General features: G+C 34.1%; 1 protein-coding gene and 1 long non-coding RNA gene across 2 annotated transcripts; one reads left to right on the top strand and one right to left on the bottom strand.

Moving 5' to 3' along the window:
- The first annotated feature begins 8,237 nt into the window (after positions 1-8,237).
- LOC110227879 lies at positions 8,238-9,006 on the top strand. The gene is made up of 2 exons (XR_002331536.1): positions 8,238-8,342; positions 8,629-9,006. It is a non-coding gene; the product is annotated as an uncharacterized LOC110227879 (long non-coding RNA).
- A 6,203-nt stretch (positions 9,007-15,209) lies between these two features.
- On the bottom strand, positions 15,210-17,145 carry LOC9310493. Its single transcript, XM_002872265.2, has 7 exons — positions 17,133-17,145; positions 16,987-17,029; positions 16,555-16,627; positions 16,218-16,333; positions 16,044-16,136; positions 15,784-15,883; positions 15,210-15,625 (listed from the first exon to the last, which is right to left on the bottom strand). The coding sequence occupies exons 1-7, from the start codon at positions 17,143-17,145 to the stop codon at positions 15,449-15,451; spliced, it is 615 nt and encodes a 204-aa protein (XP_002872311.2). The 3' UTR covers positions 15,210-15,448.
- Positions 17,146-25,167: the final 8,022 nt, after the last annotated feature.

Raw genomic sequence — 25,167 nt, 5'->3', positions numbered from 1 at the left:
GACGAGTAAACTACAATGAATCTTGGAAATATTGTGGTTCGTGTTGTTGATTGTTGGCATCATATATATTTGTGGGAAAAAGAACAAAATTACTTGAACTTCAAGATCTCAAAAGGAAGACTTCTAATAGATTTATTCAGCATTTTCTCACTTTAAACTTCAAGACCACCGGCTGTCTTCAGAAAACTTCACTTTATTGTTCAGTTTCTTCCGCCCAAGACTCAACACAATTAAGATAACTCGTAAAAAAAATTTCATTAATTATCACAATGCATAAACTAATAAATTAAAATCTTCAAATCCATTCTTTTCACCTTACTACTTATAATCTCTCATAATAACAATCCATAAAAAAAGGCTTCAAAATGTTGCATCTTTTTAATTAGAATGTCGCGTCTTTCATCTACATACTTTATCACTTCTAACCATAAATCCCAAAAACTGTGTTAAGAAATAATGTTTCTTTACCATAATTATTCATTATGTATTTTTTTTATATAACAAGTTTTAGTGATCCTACAAATATTTTAGAATGTTGCATAGGTTCATCTCTTAATTTATTTTTACTTCTAACCGTAATAATGCTTTAAAGAGTTGTATTTTTATCAACATTTTCCGTTGTATCGTTATATCTCTTCACATATAACCGTTTATAATAATCATAAAAAGTAGGGTGGGCATTCGGGTTTTCGGGTCGGTTCGGGTCGGGTAATTCGGTTTTCGGGTAATTTGGGTTAGGATGTTTAGGAACCGATTAAGAACCGACTGGTTTTCGGATCGGTTTCGGTTCGGGTTCAATCGGTTTCGGGTCGGTTTTCAATTTTGATATAGAACCCGATGTAGAACTGAAACACAATTCGGGTCGGTTCGGGTCGGTTTTTAAACCAGACTAACCCGAGTAAACCATACAAAACCCGAAATACCCGAACATTTAAGAACAAATAACAGAAATAGAATTCAAAAATCAATTCAAAACTAAAGAAGAAATGCATAGCATAAGAGTATTAGAACAACCAGAATTCAAATCCAAACAAAGAGAGAATAAGGAGTTTAGAGTAAAAAAGAAAAACAACCTAGAAACAATCCCAACATCCAAAAACCAGAATGCAAAGTACCAAAGAGGGAGAGAGCATAAGAGCTAAGAGTTTAGAGAGAAAAAAAGAAAATCAATCCAGAATCACTTCACTTCCATACAAGCTTAATGAGTCTTCATCCAGAAGCTACAAAATCCCAATGTCGAAGGATCTGTAGAGATAAAAAGCATGTTAAAGAATAAGATAACAACTTAATAATCAAAAGAATATCACAAGTAAAAGTTAAATTCAAGCTCAGTCTCAAAAATCAAAAAGTTAAACAATTTCAAATGAGACTAATGAAACTAAACAAAACGAAAATCTCAAATTCTCAATAAAAATGATGCATCTACGTTGATTGATAAGTGAGAAACATAATCGAGAAAATGGAACAGATTCCTACGGCTACATACTACAGATTCCTACGGCTACATACTTCACAATTACACAACTTCACATTCACACAAATTCACAATTCACAAACCTATTGTTAAACATAAGAAACTGAAACCAATAAATGACATAATTACAAAGCTCTATCAATCTAAGATGCATAAGAAACTGAAATACAAAATAAATTAAACACAGAAATGATAGAATTACAAAGTTTGAATAAGAGAATACGAGAAAGGAGAAACACAAAACGACGATTGATTTGTCGAAGAAGCTGATAGAGTAGGTTTAGCAGCTCTTTCTCGTGAATCGTTTAGGGGATTTAGGGTTTCCAGTTTGCCAATTTGGGGTTTATATAGGCTTTAAGATGAGAAACGAATCAATGGAGTGGAGAAGTGGAAACGGCAAAAGCAATCTAGAAAATCGGAGAGAATATCGGAAATAGGAGATATGTGCTCTCAAGTCTCGATATTTTTGGGTTTATGAATATATGATTACTCCTCTTAACTACACATATCCTTATATATATATATGTGTATACAATAAATGGCCGGTTAACCGATCGGGTTTCGGTTTACACCCGAACCGAAACCAAACCCGCTGCAAATCAATCATATTATCCGTTCGGTTTATAGAGTCTAACCGAAACCGTACCCGAACCTCTTTTTTTGGGTCGGGTCGGGTCGGGTTTTCGGGTTTCGGAGAAAATGCCCAGGCCTAATAAAAAGACTTTGAAAAGTTGCGTCTATCTTTTGTATCTTTTCATTTTCATATATTTTCACTTATAACCGTTTATTACAAATTTGTTGAGTTTATAGAGTTGTATTCGTTTCACATCTTACTAGATTAAAACCTACGCTACGCCGCAAGATATTTTTTAAAAACTGTGTTTGAATTCTAGTTCAGACAAAAAAAATTACACTCTCTGTTTCAAAATAGGGCTGCCTGCCTCTGTCCCCCTGTACTATATCATTTCAACTCGGTTCCCCTTGTACTTTTACTCTCTACCTATTTCCCCCTATACACATGATATTCTTCATAATTCCACCCATTTTTATAAAATTCTACTTTATTTCCCAAAATCAATTAAGCTCCTTAAATACGTTTTAAAATCACTAAATCGCGTTTTAAAATTGATTAAACCGGTAATCGACCCAGATCTCATAACCCGAATTGAACCTTCTAATTGATAAAGAGGGTTCGATTTTTGCATTAAACCCTAACAAAATCAATTTGGGGAAAAGTATCTTCTCCACCCTGACACTCGCTTCTTCTTCTCCGACTGAGACCGTCAAAGACTCCTCCGACATAGCCTCCTCCGAATGAGACTTCTTCATATTCTCTTTTGCAAATTTTAGCTCTTGCTCAACGATCTCATTGATCTTCTTGTTCATCTCTTGTTCCATCTCCTTCCCCAAATTTTAGCTCTTGCTCAACGGTCTCAGTCGGAGGATTTCGACAGTCTGAGTCGGAGAAGAAGACAATCGATGTCTTCGTAGGTGTCGGGGTGGAGAAGAAGATTTGCCCAATTTTGTTAGGGTTTTAAGAGAAAAATCGAACCCTCTTTCTGAAACAGAAGGTTCAATTTGGGTTAGTAAATCTAGGTCGATTACCGGTTTGATCAGAGAAAATCAATTTTAAAACGCGATTTAGTGATCTTAAAACGCATTTAAGGAGCTTAATTGATTTTGGGGAATTAGGTAGAATTTTATAAAAATGGGTGGAATTGTGAAGAATATCTTGTGTATAGGGGAAATAGGTATAGGGTAAAAGTACAGGGGGAACCGAGTTGAAACGATATAGTACAGGGGGACAGAGGCAGGCAACGATATAGTAAAAGTAAAGAGACTGCATAATAAAAATAATCATAAAATATTAAAGTAATATATAACTCGCATAGAAACTTGAAAACGATTTATATTTTGAAACAAATGTTATGAATCTCGTGTATTCTCTTATTAATGAATGAGGTTACAACTTATATATATACACAATAAGGGAGACAAATCCCAATTGGACTAGGAAACCCTAAAGCCCAAAGCCCACTAAGACTAACATAAACCGTCATTGGGCGAATCTTCTAGAAGATAGACATGGGCCTTCTAGAACATGGACATGGGCCACGGTTATGGAGTCCATCCGTAATGTGGTTTACAACACTCCCCCTTGGATGACATAACCGTGTAGATGCCAAAGGATCTTTGTAATGCGCTTGGAGATGCTGCCTCATTAAAACCTTACTAGGAAAACCCATTGGGACAAAACCACGGTGAAGGAAAAAGAGTACAGCACGCATTACTCCCCCTGTTTTGGTCATCCCTGCAAGTCCTTAAGTCTCCGCATTCCAATTTGATGTGTGAGCTTCCTTAATGTTGTTGTCGGTAGTGCTTTAGTGAAGAGATCGGCTGAGTTGTTGCTTGAACGAACTTGCACCACTTGAACTTCACCATCCTTTTGTAGGTCATGCGTGAAGAAGAACTTAGGTAAAATGTGCTTTGTCCGATCTCCCTTGATGTAGCCGTCCTTGAGCTGAGCGATACATGGCTACGTTGTCTTCACATATGATGGTCTTTGATGTTGTAGTAGCTGCGCCTTGAAGAAGGCTGCCTACGTACCCTTGGAAGGGATCAAGCCACACGTAGTTCCTATTTATTGACCATGCCATAATCTGATCTTACCTGCATCAGCAAAACAAACTAAACCAAGGCAAACTAGACCTTTTTTGGTTAGATCAGTATAGAATAAATCCAAATAAACAGAGTAGGAAGAATAAACTTTAAAATTTAACCAAACCTTCCTTCAAACCTTTCCAGTGCCTTTGGGTTGATCATGAACTAAATTTAGACAAAGGAGGTTCACGGCAAAACATATGTCTGGTCTAGTGTGGCTAGCCAAATACATTAACGCTCCTATGACACTGAGGTATGGCACTTCAGGACCGAGAACTTCTTCCTCGTCCTTCTTTGGACCAAATGGATCACTATCCAATCCAAGGCTTCTCACCACCATTGGGCCTGGTCAATGGGCGGGCCTGGTCCTTATTAAATATCCTTGAGTACTTTTTAGTATATGCCTTTTGATGCACAAGGATTCCATTATTCATGTACTCAGGTTGTAATCTCAAACAGAACTTAATTATTGCCTAGGTCTTTCTTTTAGATATACTCAACTGTTTGGTCGATTACCCAGAGGTTTAAATTATTCATATACACTGCTATGATTACAAATCCTTTGTTTGCAAACCTCTTTATGAAAATACATGGACTAATGGTATCATTTATAACATTCCATACGCCCATTTGGTCTAAGTCCATGAAAGGATTTGTCCAGCCTTATGCAGTGATATTCTCGAGAATCTTTCTTATCTTTGAGCTCAATACCCTCTGGTAATCTCATATATATTATCCAGTGGACTTATATAAATATGCAGGCATTACATCCATTAGCCGCAAATCAAATCTTTTCCTTTATATAGCCAGACTTAGCATCCACCACAGGGGAGTATGTTTCTTCATAATCTATCCCCGGTCTTTGTGAGAATCCTTGTGCTATAAGCCGTGCCTTATATAGTTATATCTCACGATTTCATTATTCTCATTTCTCTTCTTCACAAAGACCCATTTGTGTCCTACTGGTTTTTACATCGAATGGTGTCCTTAAGGTCAGACCAAACTCATTCCTTTTCTTAATGATTCTTAGCTCCACGTTTTATGGTCTTGTACCATTTAATCAATCAAGTCTTTGAGTGCACTCTAGTATAGACGTGGGCTCCAGATCCTCATTTATATTCATAAATTCAAGTGCTACCTTGCATGCAAAATCATCTTATGTCGACATTTCTTATATGTTCCATTATGTTCCAAACATGATAGAATCGATTTGAGATTTATTATCACTACAAGAAAACCTGCAATTTGGGACTCTTTGTTGTGACTATTTTTATGGTCGCAAAAAAGCGCGACTACTTTGTGTCTGTTTTGCGACTGTTAAACAACTACAAACGAAACAGATGGAAACTGGTCGCTTATTAGCGACGGAAATAAGTAGTCGGACAAAAGTCTCAATTAAGCGACTACTATCCGACCGTTTACCGATTCAATATTATTGGTCGCAACAAGGTCGCACTTTGAGACCACTTAGCGACTTGTTATCTATATAACTCTTTTTTTTACAATTTGTCTAAAGGTCACAAAACGGTCGCAAATTTTGCAACATATTTGCGACGAACAAAGATAATCGATCACATTTATCTGAGATTTAGCGACCACTTTGTTACATATTAACAACTCTCGATATTAAACATTCGAAATATCAGATTTGAGGTTTGTGACCATAATCCGACATATTGTGTGACCATTGTACGACTGATGTTGTGACCCTTTCGCGTCTAGCACCTGAGATTAGTGACTATTTTGCTACATATTACCAACACTCGATATTTTCAATTCGAAATTTGTAAATTGAGGTTTGTTTACATGTTTTCTAATATATTACTACTTTGATTTTATTGAAGTTAGTTAGAAAAGACTTAACCAACCTCTTGAAATTCAATGTTTACAATCCATACATTCAAAAGTTCCAAATCCATATATAACTAAGCATGTCTCTTTATGAACATAATAGGGAACTTTGTAAAATTTCTAAAATAAGTTAAGAAGGCCAGGTTTGATCAACCTAACACTTATATATGTACTCTATGCTACTAAAGTGAGTGTTTACTAGTGATTTCTATCAGCATAGTGAATCAAATCCAAAAATTTTGTATTTTTCTATAGTGACTACTCATTATCTGTCTCAACTTAGTCACACTTTACGACTAGTTTGTGACATTTTCGCGATTGTACCTATATTGTGACTAAATTACGACAGGTTTTGTGACTATTTGCCGACGAATATTGCAACGGTTTTGCGACTTTTGCGATGTTTGTTATATTTTAAGAAATTTTGCTAACTATTTTGTGACCCTTTCGCGTCTAGCACCTGAGATTAGCGACTATTTTGCTACTGATTACCAACGCTCGATATTTTCAATTCAAAATTTGTAAATTGAAGTTTGTTTACATGTTTTCTTATATGTTACTACTTTGATTTTATTGAAGTTAGTAAAAAAAAGACTCAACCAACCTCTTGAAATTCAATGTTTACAATCCAAACATTCAAAAGTTCTAAATCCATATGAACTCATCATGTTACTTTATGAACATGATAGAGAATTTTGTAAAATTTATAAAATATGTTGAGAAAGCCATGTTTGACCAACCTAACACTTATACATGTATTCTATGCTACTAAAGTGAGTGTTTATGAGTGATTTCTATCAATATAATGAATCAAATCCATAGATTTTGAATTTTTTGTGTTGTGACTTTTTATTGTCTGTCTCAACTTAGTCACAGTTTGCGACTATTGTGTGACATTATTGTGACCTGTACCTTTATTGTGACTAAATTACGACAAGTTTTGTGACCATTTTCCGACGAATATTGCAACTGTTTTGCAACTTTTGTTAAATCTTATGAAATTTTCCCTAAGTATTTGGGCGCTTAATTTTCCCCCCAAATAATTGATGTTGCGATTGTTTTGCGACTAAAGAGCGACTCTTTTCGTTAATTACTAGGCAACACACACTCGACTTTTCACTTTCTTCATTCTCTCTCGATCTTCTTTCTCTCTCGATCTAGGGTTTTTTCTCTCTAACTCTGCGATTCTTCTTCTTCTCTCTCGATCTAGGGTTTCAATCTCTCTCTCCCTGAATCGATTCCTTCTCTTCTTCTCTTTCGCTTCATTCTCATCGTCTCAACAACGACCTCTCCGTCAGCCACAACCTGCGGCTCAAGCTTCACAACCAATGTACCAGAATCCCCATCATCAACCGCCGCCTCCTCCAAATCCGGAGCATCAACCGCCGCCTCAGGAGCCGAATCGTTCCAAAAGTGTCACATGACAGCTTGTTTGCTACTCATCTACGTCGCCATTGCTTGGTTGAAGATGGTGCCGATGTAGACGATTCGATCCCGTGGTCAGTTCTTTAAGATCTCAGATCTAAGTCTCGTTTTTTGTATGTCGGTGGTCTTTGGAAACATCTCTCTTTTCTTTCTTCCTGTTTCGTTTAACCAAGCGATTGGTGCTTCGACGCCGTTTTTCACCGCCGTGTTTGCCTACCGGATGAGGCTTACGAGAGAGGCTTGGTTGACTTACTTCTCTCTTGTCCCTGTGGTCACCGAGGTCGTTATTGCCAATGGGGTAATTACTCTTCTTTCAACTCTTAAAATTGAATCCTTTAAGTATGCATTTTGTTTCTGGTTTTGATCCAATGAGAACGTATTTTGAGTATGTATTGTTACGGCTGATGAAATCTTAGAGAGGTTGATATAAATGTGAATATGGAGCATGAACTAGAGCTAAATCTGGTTCATTTCAATTTTTATGTTGCCATCATAGGTATAGTTTTGGAGCAAGTAACTAGATATTATGAGCTGAATATGGTTGATTCAGTTTCATCTAAAGACTCTTACCATCACTTAAACATGTATAACCTAATCTTCAGTGAATTCAGCAATCACAATTATACTATGGTCTCTGAAAGAGTAAGTAAAATATCTTTTCTTATCATCAACGTTTATCTACTCGTCAAATCATAATTTCAAGAATTTGGGTCATCTTTGTTATGTGTTTAAAACATGGGTGTGTTAACATCGAGACCAAAGGAAGGATGGTCCAGAAGGCTAAAGCAAATTTTCTTTTAATAATTAGTGACTTTGGACCTTCCAGTAGTTTGTTTACTTAATTAACAAAAGATGCACTAAGTCATTGTTTCTTACTTGGTTATGTGGTTGGCCTGCAGATATTCATTGGGTTGTGTCAGGATATACAAAAGTAAGTTCTTTTGCTTTTTTATGCATTCGTAAAAGTTAGGAATTAGAATCAGCTCAAAGTCATTTAGCTGAAAGAGATTGTGACTTCACTAGATATGCATTGTATAAGGAACACACATGTCACACAGAATTAATATAAAATTTTCTTCCTAAAGAGGTCTAATATTGTATGCTTCATGAATGGTTCTGTCTCTTAAATGACTAAGATTATTCAACAGTTTTGATGTATTGCTTGATCAGCTCTTGATTGTCTTCACTTTGGTAATAAGCTTTTTTGTTTTGTACAGTTGGAGACCTTAATCATCTCATCTCTCCAACCATAACTGATGCAGTTCTTGGAGACCTTAATCAACTTGAACATTGGCAGAGGAACAAGAGAACGCTGCAAGTAAGGCTTCAAGAAGTTCGTCACTTTCCTTCACCACTGAAAGTTGATTGTTTTTACTCTTTTAAGCTAGCTCACTTCAAGAAATTTGACTCTATCTATATTAGTTTTATTTTGTTTTTAGACTTAGGCATCACTTACGATATTAGTATAAGACTTGGTATGATATTATGTAAACTTGTAAACTAGTCTTTTATTTGCTTATGTTTTTGTACTCTATAATACTTTGTTAGGATGGTTTTTATTAGTGTTTTTGAATGATGGATTATTTGCATTTGAATGAAGTATTGCAGGTTTGGGATTATTTGCATTTGAAAGCGAATTTGCAGGTTTGGGATTATTAACGTGTAACCAATATGTGACCAAACTAATTAACAAATGTGACCAATGTGTGACTACACATTATTACAAGAAACTCCAAATCTAGTATCAAAATGGTTACTAATAGAAGACTCTTTTGCTACACAACAATGAGAGTCTTAAATTGGTCGCAAACAATTAAGACTCTTTTGCGACCAAATTGGTACTAAAAGATATATCGTTTGCGACTAATGTGGGACTAAATATTCGATCCAAGAACTCTTTCGTTTGAACCGAACAAGTCGCAAACTAGTTGCTAACTTACGTTAGTCGCTCTTTAGTCGGAAATATACAACGACATTAACCCGTCACAGATTAGTCGTTAATATGCGACGCTACAATTTATGTTGGAAAAGAGTCGCAAATTAGCGACTATCTTGGGACTGGAAAATTTTGCGACCGTTTTTTAGCGACTATCTTAGTTAGTCGTGAAAGAGTCGCAAAACCCTATTTTGCGACCGTTTTGCAACCAATATGGGGGTCGCAAATGTCGTGTTTTCTTGTAGTGTATGGTCAGGACCTTTAATACTTTGCAGCTTGGCGTCCCAAGCTACATTATATGGTACATGTACCTTAGAGCCGGCCGGCCTTATCTCCATGTCTAGGATGGTTTCCTTAGTAACCTCGGATTCCTATTGCACCTTTATTTAATTTCCGAGGGTTTTTATCATTGGAACTTATTGGTCTACCACGTTTCTTACGTTGTCTAGACTCTGTAACAACTTGATTGTGTTCCTTGTGAACATCAATACGTACTGGTGCATTACAAGCTGGTATGTACGCTTTTATAACTCTCTTTGGGTCATCAAAGGAATCTGGCAATTCATTAGCTAGCTTTTGCAAATTTATTATCTTATGGACCTCTGAATCACACATCAGAGTCCAAGGATCTTGCCAATTTAAGGATGTTTGATTCCATGATATTTCTTTGACCAGCTTGTTTGTCTCTCCACCTAAAGTAGGAAATTCGGATTCATTAAAATGACAATCCGCGTATCTAGCCTTAAATAGATCACCCGTAGTTGGCTCTAGATACTTAATAATGGTGGGAGAATCAAATCCAACATATATTCCCATCCTCCTTTGAGGTCCCATCTTTGTTCTATGTGGTGGAGCAATCGGTACATATACGGCACACCCGAATGTCTTTAGATGGGATATGTCTGGCTCATGACCCGTTAATAATTGGGATGGCGAATATTTATGTTCACTAGATGGCCTTATGCGTATAAGCTCTGATGCATGCAAAACAGCATGTCCCCAAGCGGCTACTGGAAGCTTCGACCTCATGAGTAATGGTCGAGCTGTCAATTAAATTCGTTTAATGAAGGATTCCGCTAATCCGTTCTAAGTATGTAAATGTGCCACGGGATGTTCCACACTTACCCCCATGGACATACAATAGTCATTAAACGCTTGGGACATGAATTCACCGGCATTATCTAGACGTATAGTCTTAAGCGGAAAATCTGGAAAGTGGGCTCTCAGTCTTATGATCTGGGCCATGCGGTATTTAAGACCGAATCATGCAATCGATTTTAGACTAGTCCATGCGGTATTTAAGACCAAACCATGCGACTATCTTGTCTATGCATCAATGAGGACCATGAAATATCTAATTGTCCCACATGGTGGGTGTATTGGTCCACATATATCCCCTTGTATCCTTTCCAGAAAATTTAATGTCTCTTTATTTATCTTTGCCGGTGATGGCCTTATAATGAGTTTCCTTGTGAACATGCTTCACACGTGAGATTCTTAGGGATAACTCTTTTCTTTTTTAGGGTGTGCCCCTTTGAATTTATCATAAGCTTACGCATCATACTATGACCCGGATGGCCAAGCCGGTCATGCCATAAAGTGAACTTTTCGTTGGACTCTTTCATTGCCATATTAGCTTCTATCATATTGATTTTAGCATAGTAGAGACTAGTGGATAATGCGGGTATAGTCTCTAGGACTTTCTTATGTCCTTTGGTGATCTCAATTATATTTAGGAATTCTTTGTTCCCTTCACCCTTTGTTTCAATATGGAAACCATTCAATCTTATTTCTTTGAAACTGGGTGAATATAAGGCATCGCTTAGTTCAAGATGTGTGCCATTTGGTAATAGAATATGGGCTTGGCCGTAGCCCTCAATAAGATTTGTTATACCCGCTATAGTGCTAATATTGGCATTTTTTCATTATGAGATTTAGGAAAATATCTCTTATCTTTTGTGTGGCTCCACTATCCACCACAAATATGTTCTTGTCCTCGGCCATTTCTTATATGGACAAGAATCATGTTTTAAACATAAAATAATATAAAATAAATTCAAGGAAATAACAATCAATGAAAACATAAAATACAAAGAAAACATAGAGGTTTTGATGTCGAACTCAGATTTATCAACTTGATTCTTTTAGGCAATCAGAAGTCTCATACTCTATTAGATCATCTTGATCATGTTCACCATTTTTATATACCAAATGGGCTTTAGGATTCTTCCTTTTCACACTCTCTTGATAGAGGTCACAACGATGTTTGGAAGTCCTACATATCTTAGCCCAATGGTTCCCCATTCCACATCTATGGCATACTCATTTGGTCGAGTGTTGTGGTTTGGAAATACCACATCGTCCTCGCCCTCGAACACGGCCGGAATTGGGTCTACATCCACGGTTATAGTGGTTCCCACGGCCGGATAAGTTATAGTGGCCACAACCACGTCCTTTCCATCCACTATGGCTACTGCCGTGTGGTCTATTACTTTAGACGTGGTTAGATTCTTTGGATTCTTTCTTATCCTCTGCGGCCTTATTGGCATCAGGTAATGGGGTTAATCTATGAGGTCGTAATTCACTGTTTTTATCAGTAAGTCATTAATTTGTTCATCTAGCAATAGACTCATCCACGGACTTATAGTCCTGGATTATGAGACTCTCAATAAGATGGTGGCTAATATTGCCTTGTATCTATCTTTCTCTCTTGGCATTATTGCCTTATTAGATACATTCACCAAGTCCTTTTGACTTTTAGGATAATCTTAGTATCCATTGCCCATTTTAAATAATTATCTCCTAAGAGATTTGGGACAGTAAAATACAAGTTGTAATTCAACATCTACAAGGAAAAGTTTTGAGTCAAAATCATGTAATTGTTAGTGTCATGCGGTATTTGAGACCGAACCATGAATCGATTTACTTAGGGATTTGACTTTCCTCTTTTGCTTAGGATTAGATTTCTTCTTTTGCTTAGGATTAGATTTCCTCTTTTAATTAGGATTAACTTTTCCTTTTCCTTTTAGGATTTACTTTCCTCTTTACTCTAGGATTAATTTTCCTATTTCACTTATGATTTTAGATTTTTAAGATTTCCTATTTTATTTAGGATTTGGAAATTTTCTATTTTGAATAGAATTAAGGATTTTCCTATTTACAATAGGATTTAAGATTTTCCTATTTTAATTAGGATTTTAGGGTTTTAAGATTTACAATAGGATTATCTTTTCTAAGGTTTCTAGGGTTCATGCGATTTTAGTTTTAGGGTTTCTAACAACTTATGCATGTAATCAATCAAAGAAACAATCAATCTAACAACCTAAACAACCTCAATCAATCGATTATATTTTAGGGTTTTAGGTTTCCAATTCGATTTAGGGTTTTAAAAGTTTCGGCCATGGCTAAGTGTTTTCGAGTTTGCGAGTTTGAGATTAAGCAATAATAACTTTTCTAGAAACTTAAACGAGTCAAGCAATCGGATCATCCAAGGAAATAACAATCGCTTATCTAGCAAGGTTCGTTTTTAGAGTTTCTCTTTGCTTAACTTTCAAGTTCGATTGTTGGTTCTTTAGCTTTAGGGTTTTGATGTTACCTTTCACCTTATGGGGTTGTACGGACTAGAACCGGGAGCTAAAGACCTCGGTTATCAACTTGTCACGAGCGTATGGTCCTTGGAAGGAATCGCCGAGCAAAGGAGAAAGCAAACGGACGGACGAGCTAGGGTTTTCAAAACAAATCGGCGCACACTGTATCTGTGCGTGAGGGCGCGTCGGTGGTCAGATCGACAAGCCGTTTGCACTGATGGATTCGTCTCGGCGAGGGCTTCGATTTGAGAGAAAGACCTCTTTGAAGTTCCAAGGCAGATTTCTTTGCGTTTTAGGGGTTTGATGGAGATAGAGAGATCGTGAGATTAGAGTTTATGTGTCAGATCTTTAGCTAAGGGATTTAGAGGCTATCGTGCTGATAACGTGTTATGAATCTCGTGTATTCTCTTATTAATGAATGAGGTTACAACTTATATATATACACAATAAGGGAGACAAATCCCAATTGGACTAGGAAACCCTAAAGCCAAAGCCCACTAAGACTAACATAAACCGTCATTGGGCGAATCTTCTAGAAGATAGACATGGGCCTTCTAGAACATGGACATGGGCCACGGTTATGGAGTCCATCCGTAATGTGGTTTACAACAACAAAAAAGTATTTCCAAAACGCCTTATATTTTGAAACAGAGGGAGTACTAAAGAAACTAATCTTATATAGCCCAGAGTCATGCTTCATTAAACACACTTCCTTTAAAAAAAATCAAGAGGATTAGTGACTTTAGCTGTTTTGAATAGCATCTTTTCATTAATATTTATGTCGGAGATTGAAACAAAACACAGAAAAAAGAGACTAGCATCTTTATTGCATTGTTATAGAATAATGCATACTTGAGTTAGCTGTCTACTTTCATGACTTCCACACAAAAGTGTAGGGTGAGTTACTCAAATAACACATAAAAGTGTGTTTATTACTTATATAGCTTGTACTATTCCTATGATCATTACTGGCCAAATAACCCTTGAATTGTTGTTGTAGGAAAAAAGTTATTACAAAACTGCCATTAAAAGATGCTATTTTTGTGGGAGAGAGAAAGTGAGTTTTAAGAGGGAAAATTTCCCTCCACATCAAAAGTCTATCGTTGTAGTGACGATAGAGTTAATAGGTTTTGGTAGAATATCACGTTAGAGTTATTAGGTTGAATAAGTTATGTGATAGAGTAATAAGGCGATAGAGTTATTTGATTGAGTTAATTACAGTGGTGGCAGAGTTGAAAAAAAACCAGAGTTACATGACAGATTATGATGACTTTACGTTTATTAAAATAGCACCGTGACAGATTTAACGTATGTGGTGGCAGAGTTAAAAAAAAATTGAGTTATGCGGAAGAGTAACATGTAGTGGCAGCAGACTTAATGAGGGATATAGAGTTACTTGACAAATTTTGCGAAATAAGTCTGTCGTAACATGACAGAGTTAATCCTTATGACAGAGTTATTTTTTAACTCTGTCATAACGAGGCAGAGTAACGGTTTACTCAACTAGCACGTTTGAGCGTTTTTTTTGGATGTATGTGGTGGTAGATTTAGAAGAAATTGTTAGCGATTAGATTTAAGTAGGGCGAACATAACATTATGAATTGTCGATTTTACCCTTTAAAAAAATTTATATTACAACATTTTATTTTTTGTGGGGTCTTTGACAACTAGATATTGTACATAGTTGTATGTAGATGTCTTGTTGTCCTGATTCCTTCATAGTTGAACTAAATGAAATTTCGACATTTTGAAGTTGAACCTTGAAATCGAAAATATAAATCTAGTTGGTCACATTAATTTTCACATTAGATCGGTTTTTAAGAAGTTTTGATAGGAAAATATTCAGGAAATAATAGTTTCACTATTTATTGCATTAATATAGGTCATCATGAACTAAATGTTCCTTGTTACACAAAGAGTGATTTGTGTAAAAACAAGTTTATTATCAAATAAATTTATAAAAATTTATATATTATATTTGAAAATAGAAAATGTAATAAATTATTAAAGTTTAAAGTTTTTAATGTTAAAAATCACTTGTTACGATTTAATTTTTAAAATTTCATAGATATAATTTTAATTTTAAACTCCTCTTAGTTGTACAAGTTGAACCAAGAACATAAACTCATATAAATTGCATACCAAAATAAAGTACTTGCCGTGGTATACTAATTTTTTTTTTGATAAAGTAATTATGTTGTTTCTATGTGCTAATTTAATTCTCATAAGATCACAAGTGCCGTGGTATACTAACTTTTATTTTTAGTTAGATAAATAGATGACGATTCTAGATATTTGTTATTCGTGCAGATTCTACATCTTGTGTTCAGGTATTGAAACAGTGAAACTGGTTTATTTGTGGTTCTTGGAATCTACACATCATCATCATACATACAAAATAGATATTTGTTATTCGTGCGATATTTGAGATGTGGCTTAACAATAGGACCTCTATCAGCTTCAAGAGTGAGGATTTGGAATCTCACTAATTTGGTTTACACTAGGAACCCTTTACTATGTGACTCGGATCAACAGGACAACCATTATGAACACACAGGTCATGGCGAAGATCAAGAGCCACTGGAAGCAACTTGTCTTTGAGCTTTCTGAATATATCTTTGTGGCTCTTACGGTTGCGTGTCTGGTGCTTGCCAAGCTTTGCTCAATGGCTTCCTCTGTAGAGTCAAGTATCTGTTAATGAATCAACAATAAAGAAAAAACAGAAAAATGTTAAAGAACAATGAAGCTAGTAGAAACAATATATGAACCAATATAGATTCTTCTCTTATCCCATTGTTGATGATAATAGTAAGTACATGTGTTTTGTAAGGAAAAGGATAGCATCTCACCTTTTCTGTATTTTGCACAGATTGGCTTATCATTTGACTTCTCTCCTTGAGTTGTCTCGCAAGTACCACCATTTCATCGGTTAGATCCTCTTGAAGCTTTCTGTCATCAAATGATTCACCAATGTGACATGAAGTGTCAAATTCAACTCGAATTCAAAAGCATACAACTTTATACTCTTGGCGATAGTTTTGTTTATATAAGGAAAGTGCTTAGATCAAATGAGATCCTAGTTTTTTCTCAGTGATCTATGAATATCTACCTCTGCTTATCAATGCGCGCTTGAGCTGCGGTGTCTAGTTTTATTGGTTTTGAGGGATCAGCGTCATAGCTTGGCTCCTTGGAACATAAAGGCCTACCTGAATCAAGGAAGTTGCTAAGAAATAAAGGAAAATTTTACAAGTTGAGAAGCATGTGAATCAAGTATTGCACTTACACGATTCTTCGTTTCAGCTGTGGAGAAGTGGGGCTTCGTGTATCGTCTTCTATATTGGGAGAACTATCGCTGGTCGAATCCTTTGCAAAATTTTCATAAGAAAACTCTGTGTCAGTCTGTAAATTTGGGGAAAAAATCAATAACTTGGTATTAGTTACAGAAGCAAAGCTTGAAATTGCAACTAAAATGGTTCTACACAGGAACAAACCAAAACATGCCTGCCTGAAACTAAACTCATGGAGAAATAAAAAAGCAAACTTCAAACAACTCCTCAGACCAAATGCCTAAATGTTTTATAAACCAACAGAACAATCTCTTTCAAGTTCAGATGACTTACCACTTGAGCAGCTATTCTCGAAGCAACAGCTTCAATCTTCTCATAGTACTCATTCACCTTAGCCTTTGTAACTCTGGTCAAGAGAGCATAGGAAAAGATAAGCGCATTAAAGAAAATCAAGATTGGAAAAAATGGATACTTGGCTACTTTGGTAGCATCAAATAGCGACACCCTAATCCTCCACATCAATTGAGCAAATTCCAAAATATTTCATTCTAGTCTACGGCCAATATACCTACTTGGGACTGAGTATGTAATAATACCAAGTAATTCAATTCGATTCTCTAAACCCTTGATCCTAGATAGAGATATAGCTATTTTCAACATTCAAATACCAAAAAGCAGAAATCTTGTAAACAAAATTTTGATTTCAACTCACTTATCTGTTAAAGATTTAAATTGCAGTGCTGAAACAATGAGAGAGTAAGTAACCTGGGAAGCCCTTGAGGGGTCTTCTCTTCCGAGAAGCGACGTCCTCAATGAGAGAGTAAGTAACAATGAGAGAGTAAGTAACAATGAGAGCGACGTCCTCAATTCGGCCATCCTCAGCGAGCTTCGAGGCGAAATCAGCGTAATACTCCAACGAGCCATCTGGAATCCATCTTACGACGTTAGAGAAGTGATTAGAGAGAGAATGAGTCGCGGAGACTGGAGCAGGAGAAGGTGAGTGTTGTTGCGGTAGTGACGGGAGTAGCTTGGTGAGAGAAGAATTGGATTTAGCTTTTCGGTTGGGCTCTGGTGCGATGGCGTAACAACGACGGTGGTGGTGGTGAGGATTGGTTATGGCGGAGGAGACGGTCGCCGCCGTCGGTTGTTGTCGAAACCAAAATGAGAGAAATGATTTAGGGTTGTTCTGCTCTTAGTTTTATAATTTTTTTTTTCTGGGGGGTTTTTTAATTCAAAATGGCACAAATGTAAATAAAATTTTTAGAGAGGCTTAAAAGACTTTTGACAACTTTTTAGTGTTATTTGAGTAAGACCCCCCTTGATGGGTGTTATCTCAGTAATTAACTCACTTTTAAGGTATATTTGAGCACATTTTCTCCAAAAGTGTATGATATTTGTTGGATGTCTACACATTGAAATACAAGGAAAAGAGTGGTAACATTAAGTTGTGTCTAATACGAGATCTCACACACACACATATATATATATAAAGGTAACATTAGCATAATATTATCACCCACATAATGTAAACTTTCCTAAACACCTAAGGAAATAACTTGTACAAGAAGTAATATAGAGATCTAGAATATTCTTTGGTTTGGGCTTCACTTCATAAACGAACTTTAATATTCTATATTACTTTATCCGTAAGATACACATCTTGTTCTCCAAGTTATCTCCAATACTCGCCCACACAACAAAGGTGGGACGCGAAACGCAAAATATGCTATCACAAAACAGAACATATGTCGTGGATATCATATCGTGGACATCATGTCGAGGATAAACATATTGTGTCAATAGACTCCTCAAGGTATAATCTTCAATCTTGAAAAGAGGATGGAGCTTAAGTTCGTCTTCGACTTTAGTAAAAGGGAATAACAACATCCCGTGGCGTAAATCTTGCAACTCAACAAATAATCATCCTATCTTGGACAGTCTACATATCAAACTAAAAATGATCTAAAAATATGAGCGTTCTAAATAATTCACCTGTAATATGAAAAAATATTTATATATAAAATTGAGATATAATATAAATAAAAAATAAATCCCATAAAAAAAAATCAAGTGAACCCCATTAACCTGGAAACAAAAAAACCATTATCATAACTCCCAATATCTCTTGCACTAAACCCATATAAAATCTAAGAACAATAGAGAACACTTAATTTAAAACCAGAAACGTTGACGTTAACTAAAGACACATACCCCAAAATCAAATTGGACTACCTATTGAATTTTAAAAAATAGAAACAAAAAACACTTGAAGAAAAATGTTTCATGTCTTTCAAATCTCCATGGTATAACAGAATTTCAAATGTCCATGGTATAACAGAACTCCTTCCCTACTCTACTCTACTATGTTCTTCTCTTCTCTACTCTACTTACTATGTTCTATTATTCTCTTCTTGCTGTCTCTTGGGTGAATCAAAAACTTCTATTTCTTTTGTTAGTCGGTCTCCCTCGTAAGCTCTCATCATCTCTAACACCCATATCATTTGGTGATCAACAACATATCCATGCTCATAATCTAAAGCATTTATGGACCAAGAATGCACTAAATTGATAAAGTGATTTAGCCTTGGGATTGATAGTTGTGTGTTGACTTCAAGAAACTAACGATTATTAGGCTCCATGGAAACACTGATGAAAACATATAAACACATAAAAGATTAGCCACTGAAATCAACATTTAAACTAAAGTAACGAGATTCTCAAGTTCTTCCTTCTAATTGATCGAAATCTCTAAAATGAAGCAACGTTCGATCAAAGGAAGCACAAATTCAACAAGAAAAAAAAAGATCGAAGATTTCATCAAAAAAGTTCATCCAAGAAAACGATTGAAGAAAGCGAACAAGAAAAAAGGAACCTTTCTTCAATCTTTGTCTTTTCCGTCTCTAAAGCCCTAACTTTTCCCCGTTGTTGCGATGATTAGGGTTTTGTTGAATTAAACGAGATTTAGTCTAAGATAAACTTCTAATTTATGTATATTTATAGTAGTATTAGGGCCTGGGCATGATAACATTGACGAGGAGAGATATATTTTTATTTTTTGTCTTGGGATATCAAATCATTAAATAAAACGAAAAATATTTTTTTTAAATAATTTATTTAAATATATTAAGATTTAATCTCACATATTCTCTTGTTACATTTTGAAAATAACACTCATAAGAAAATGAGTTTTGATTATTTATTTATTTTTTAAAAGTTATTTTAAGAAAAGAAATAACAACTTTTAATTATTTGAGACCTTAATTTAAAGCTAATCTTTCTTAATTATCTCCTTGTTTTGTTATCTTTTTGAAGTCTTGAAATTCCAATTAATTTTCAAATCTTTTATGGTTGAAGTTAAAAAATTATTATATAAGAACATTTTCTATATATAATACATGGCCCATTTAACCCCTTATGTTATTTTTCAAAAGTTCCAAAATTTGAAAGTAAACGGTTCATTTTATCGTTTCATATCTCCGTTTCTTGTTATCATATCCGTTTTAGTCCCATTTAAAGTAAACCCCTACATATTTGAGTCACCCCTACTTATAAATCTCAAATCTATTTTATACAAGAGAAACAAAGAGTAAGTTTTGAGTAAACAAAAACTGAAAATGTTTCAAACACCGAATTGGGAAGTGCCTTGGGGGCCGATTGGTAACGACTTTGACTTTTAGTTGTACAAACTTAGATTGTATGAACTTTGGTTGCAAAAATTGTGGTTGGAACGAATTTAGCAATAGAGACTTTAGAGACATTAGCATCAATTCGTTAAAATTATGAATATTATAAAATTTTGATTTTAAATTATATTTGTGGTAATTTTTAACCAATTTAGATTTTAGGTTTATATTTTGTAAAGAATTTAGCGGTAGAGACATTAGCATCAACTCGTATAAATTATGGATATAAAATTTTGATTTTAAATTATATTTGTCGTTATATTTAATCATTTAGATTTTAAGTTTATATTACAATTTCATCTATATAACTTATGAGTTTTGGTTTTGCAGTTGAGCGAAGTGATTTATTATATGAGAGTTTAATTGATATAATAGAAGAGATTAATTATATGATCAAATAATTAAAGAGTAAGTGTTTTAATATTGATCAAAACTATTTATAGATTTTATTATATTCATTCATATAATAGAAGATTTTACCCAAATATCTACCTTTTGAACTCAAGAAACTCTACATTTACAAATACGATCCATGGGACCTCCCAAGTAAGCCACATAATTCTAACTTATGAATTTTCTCCAAAATTATCGAAACAAAATACTTTGATTTGTTGCATCTTCTTGAATCGATGTTTAAAAAGAGCTTGCGGCGATGAGGGAGAAAGAGCGGTACTTCTACTGTCCAAGAGACAAGAAATACCAGAACAGCACGAGGCCTAACCGAGTAAACGAGGCCTAACCGAGTAACCGGAGATGGATTTTTGAAAGTAACTAGAATAGACCGCCCTATATACTCATTGGGCTCGACTCGCTGCATCGGTTTGAAGAAGTCTCTAGTGTTTTACTGTGATTGAGCTTCTGAAGGAGTCAAAACTGATTGGATGATGTATGAATTTCATCATTTGGAACGAAAGTTACTTTTTTTGTTTTTTTTTTGATAAATCTTATCGGCTGATCCGGTCAGCTACGGTAGAAACGTACCAAAGTGCTTCAGAGTGGACTTGTCCCCGAAGGGCCACCACACTGTCTGTCCCGAGTTTGAAATACTTTCCGACTAATGTCAGGGAGTAGCCAGATCGCCTGTTAGCAGACTACCAGGTAAACTGCTTGAGCCTTTGGTCCAAACCTAGATTTCCCACATAGATGATTTTTTATTTTATTTTATAGGTGTTTAATACGGTCTTGATTTAGAAAACTAGTTACCAAGCAAAAATCAGTTTGCTAACTATCACTTTGGTACAAATGCAGTTTTATAAAAAAATCATATTTATCCTTTTTGAAATCAAATCGAACCTAATAAATCACTTCTATTACAGTTTTCAAAATCGAGTGAAGACTGTAGAACAAACAAAAAAATTAAAGTCCCTCTCAATCATCCCCTTAATCTACATATACATTTTTACAGTACTTTTTTGCTTTAATTCTTTTGGATCCGGGTTTGACCCGGTTTTAGTCTGTTCGGATCTTGGATAAGCAATTTTAGGGATGTTGTCTTAATTTCAAACTGATAAATGAAGTCATGTTGTCTTTAATTCATCTACTTATTCTTATACTATTTCCATATTAATCAAAATCTCCGGATACTTAGCATTTACCATACCTAATTGATTAACTCCATTTTTACCAAAATCAATACAAATAACATCTCACATACCTTAAGTATATTGTTCCTTTATTTTCGCCAATGCAATCTGCAACAAAAAACGACATTAATTTTTAATTAACACCTAAATCTAATTATATATGATATCTACAAACTAACTATATTTGTTATTAACTATATTTGTTATTTACCTTAACTACTTCTAACAATAAATATTTTGATTACAATAAATATTTTGTAAAAAATTGTTCTTACGAAAAATAATTTGATTTGTTATGAAAATTAATATTTGTTATTTTTAAAAATTATTTTTGTCATTAAAATACATAAATAGTAATAATAATTTGGCTAGACCATCAAATGAAAATAGTTAGTTATTTAATTTTTTATTTAATATTACGTAATTTTTTTTGGGTAATATTTTCTGATGTGGGTGAACAAATAATTTTATTATTTATGAATACAAAACTATAAAATCTAAATTAGTTTAAAGTTTGGGATAACTATAATCCCAAAAATAAAACTAATTGGAAACTAATCCCAACAATCAATCTACATAAATGGCATATTCTTTACAACATTACTAAATCGCATTTAAGTCATTATTTGTTTCCAATTATGATTACAAACCTTTGATTTAATGGTATTAATATACCTATGCATCAAAATATTAAAATCAGTGAGATAATTGATTTTAATGAATATACGTATGCATCAAAATATGAAAATCTTAGCATAATATATTCTCCAAAAGTAAACGTACCCATAATTCATGCCGCTGGGTAAGTTAATAAACGAATTAAATCAATCAGTTTCCATAAATATCGAAGCAAATCTTTCCAAACAACCGAATAATTAATGTGATTACAGTTACTTATTCACACATTATCCTTTCTGCTATTTTTTCCACACAAAATATTGATTACAACGATTTTATAGAAAATATTAATTACATATATATTCTTCATAGTAGTATATTCCAAAAAAAATTCCGAAGAATATATTTTGTTCCATTTTAGTTAAGGTATCAAATATAATTTCCTTGGTCACCAAGAGATTATGATCTAATGTGTGACGCCTATATATACTCTTTAGTCTTTACCATTACCTCTCATCTCATTTTTCAAACACATTATTGATAAAACTCTCTACACATTCCTTTGTATATATGCCTTATTTTGGTCAAATCTTTATGTTCGCACGATTAACATCATCTTTATTTTGTTTGTTTCTATACGTAGACGAAACTCATAATGGCTCTGAATATAGGATTGCTAATAGCCGGTGCAAAAGAAATGGGAGAATTGGAGGCTCGGGTCACTGCTTTGATAAGTGATGTTAAAAATTCAGGTTAGTGATCTCAAATTTTAATACATCAAAGAATGAAATTAGCATGGCACATTGCTAACAGTTTTTTTAAATTAAATTCTAACTATAAGAGCTAAATTTTATCAAAAACCATACACCACCAATCAGTTTTATATACTACCAAAATCATAAATTTATGAAGATCAAAATTAAAAAGTCAAAATTGTTCCACGGGTCAATATCTAAATGTATAATTGAGTTACTATATTACATATATTTTAATACGAAATAATTTTTTTTGATAAAATCCAACATTGTTATATATACAAATTCAAAATATTATAAATATTTATAATATTAAAATTTTAGAAAAAGTTTATAATATTAATAATATAGATGAACTCTAAACAATTAATAATATATATATATATATATATATATATATATATATATATACTTATTGACTCGAATTATATGTCTTTTAAATAAAAATATTATTAAAAAAACAAAATGATGTTGAATTTCCAAATTAACAATCAAAATAATATTCTACAATATTAAATACTAAACAAAACAAATACAACTTAAAATTTAATATTTTTTCAAAAACGCATCTCGATTCTTTTATAAGAAGTTTAAACATTATAAATACTTAAACTTTATACTACGGATGAAATCCTAAAATTGACGGTTTTGGATTGATATTAATACGGGATAATATAGTACGGGTGAAATCCTAGAATTTACAATCAAATAAAATTAACAAAACAAATATAACTTAAAATTTTTAGTTATAAAATATCATTTCGCGATGTACTATACATTTAAATCAAACAAAACAACAGCATATATCTATAGATCATCTTAAAAAAATATTGAATATTTATTTAATAAAAATATAGGCCCGCGGTGTACCGCGGGTTAACATCTAGTTTAGTAATATGAAAATAGTTCAAAACTAAGACATTGCTAATTAAATATGAGTAAGTGAACTTGTGATCTCCACAAATGTTGTCCATTGGGCCAATCTCAAACCTATTGGGAGATATATTTAAATTGGGCTTAATCGGCTGACTACAATTTGCTTATGTACATTATTGAGATTAGGGTAAACATTAGTTTTTGTATAAATAGATTGGAACCGTCTTTGTAAAACTCATTCAAAAATATACAGAGAATTTCAAATCTTACATGGTATCAAATTTATGTCAAAATTAACGGAATCGAGTGCATGTGGTAATGACAAGATACGTACGACTACCAACGTTGTGTTAGCCCAGTAATAAATCTCCCAGATAGAGGTACTGGGTTCGACGCCCGTTGGCAGAGCTGACCCTGAACAGAGCAGGAAGAAACATTTGTTTTGGGCCCGTTTTCAAAGGGTCCCCATTTTCTAATTTTCAAATACTACTCTACATAAAAACTCGTAATAAATGATGTTAAGTAAAAATATAAATAACTTTTATTGTTAGCCGGTCCCAACCAAAAAAGACTAATTAAAATGTTAAAAAGCCCAACAATATTTTTTCGTCTTCTTTACTTCTTCGTTTCTCTGCATGACTTTTCAGCTTTCTGCTTTACATTTTTTTTTTCTTTCAGTCTCTTTTACTTCTTCTTAAGTTTTTTGAGACAGTAACATTTAAGATGACGTGGCATTAGGTTTTTATAAGGAAAGACTCAGGTAGATCTAGATACACAAGCTTTGATGATCAATAAGAGAAGCATATATAGACTATTAAGTTGTAGAAATTTTCATTGCCTTCGCCAATTTGTGCTTTCAACATTATGATATAAGAGAAAGTGAAGAATTGTAGGCTTGAAGAAGTTTTCCAGATCCTCAAATTCATTATGTTTTTTCTTACTTTGAAGACATTGACAAGTTTAGCACTCTCCATGATGATGCAAGTTTATATTCTTATTACATGATCTTAATCTTTGAAGGTACATGACATGGAAATAAGCTAAAAAAGCATTGGAGAATAATAAATGAATGCATTTAGTGGAAAGCCTCAAAAGAAACAGAGGCTATCGTTTAGTGTAGCGTGAGTAAACATAAAGAAAGAGAAGAGAAGATGTTTGAACTGAATATGACTCTTGGCAAATTTGGAGGACAACTTGGTGGTGGAAGTACGAAGAAACCCGCAAAAGGGATACATAAGCTAAAGGAGAGAGTCGTTAAACAAATTGTAGGGAACTTTTTGAGTAGTGTACTTGATGCTAGGCATTTGCTACATTCTTGTTCTTGAAGAACTAATGACAGTGATATAAGAAGATTACCAATTAAGGTAAGATTAAGATCAAGATCGGAGGAGAAATTGGAGGAGGCAAAGAAAGTAAAAGACAGTAGAAAAG

Source organism: Arabidopsis lyrata, assembly GCF_000004255.2.
Source record: "Arabidopsis lyrata subsp. lyrata unplaced genomic scaffold ARALYscaffold_6, whole genome shotgun sequence".
Lineage (NCBI taxonomy): Eukaryota > Viridiplantae > Streptophyta > Magnoliopsida > Brassicales > Brassicaceae > Arabidopsis > Arabidopsis lyrata.
This window is presented reverse-complemented; position numbering and strand designations above follow the sequence as displayed.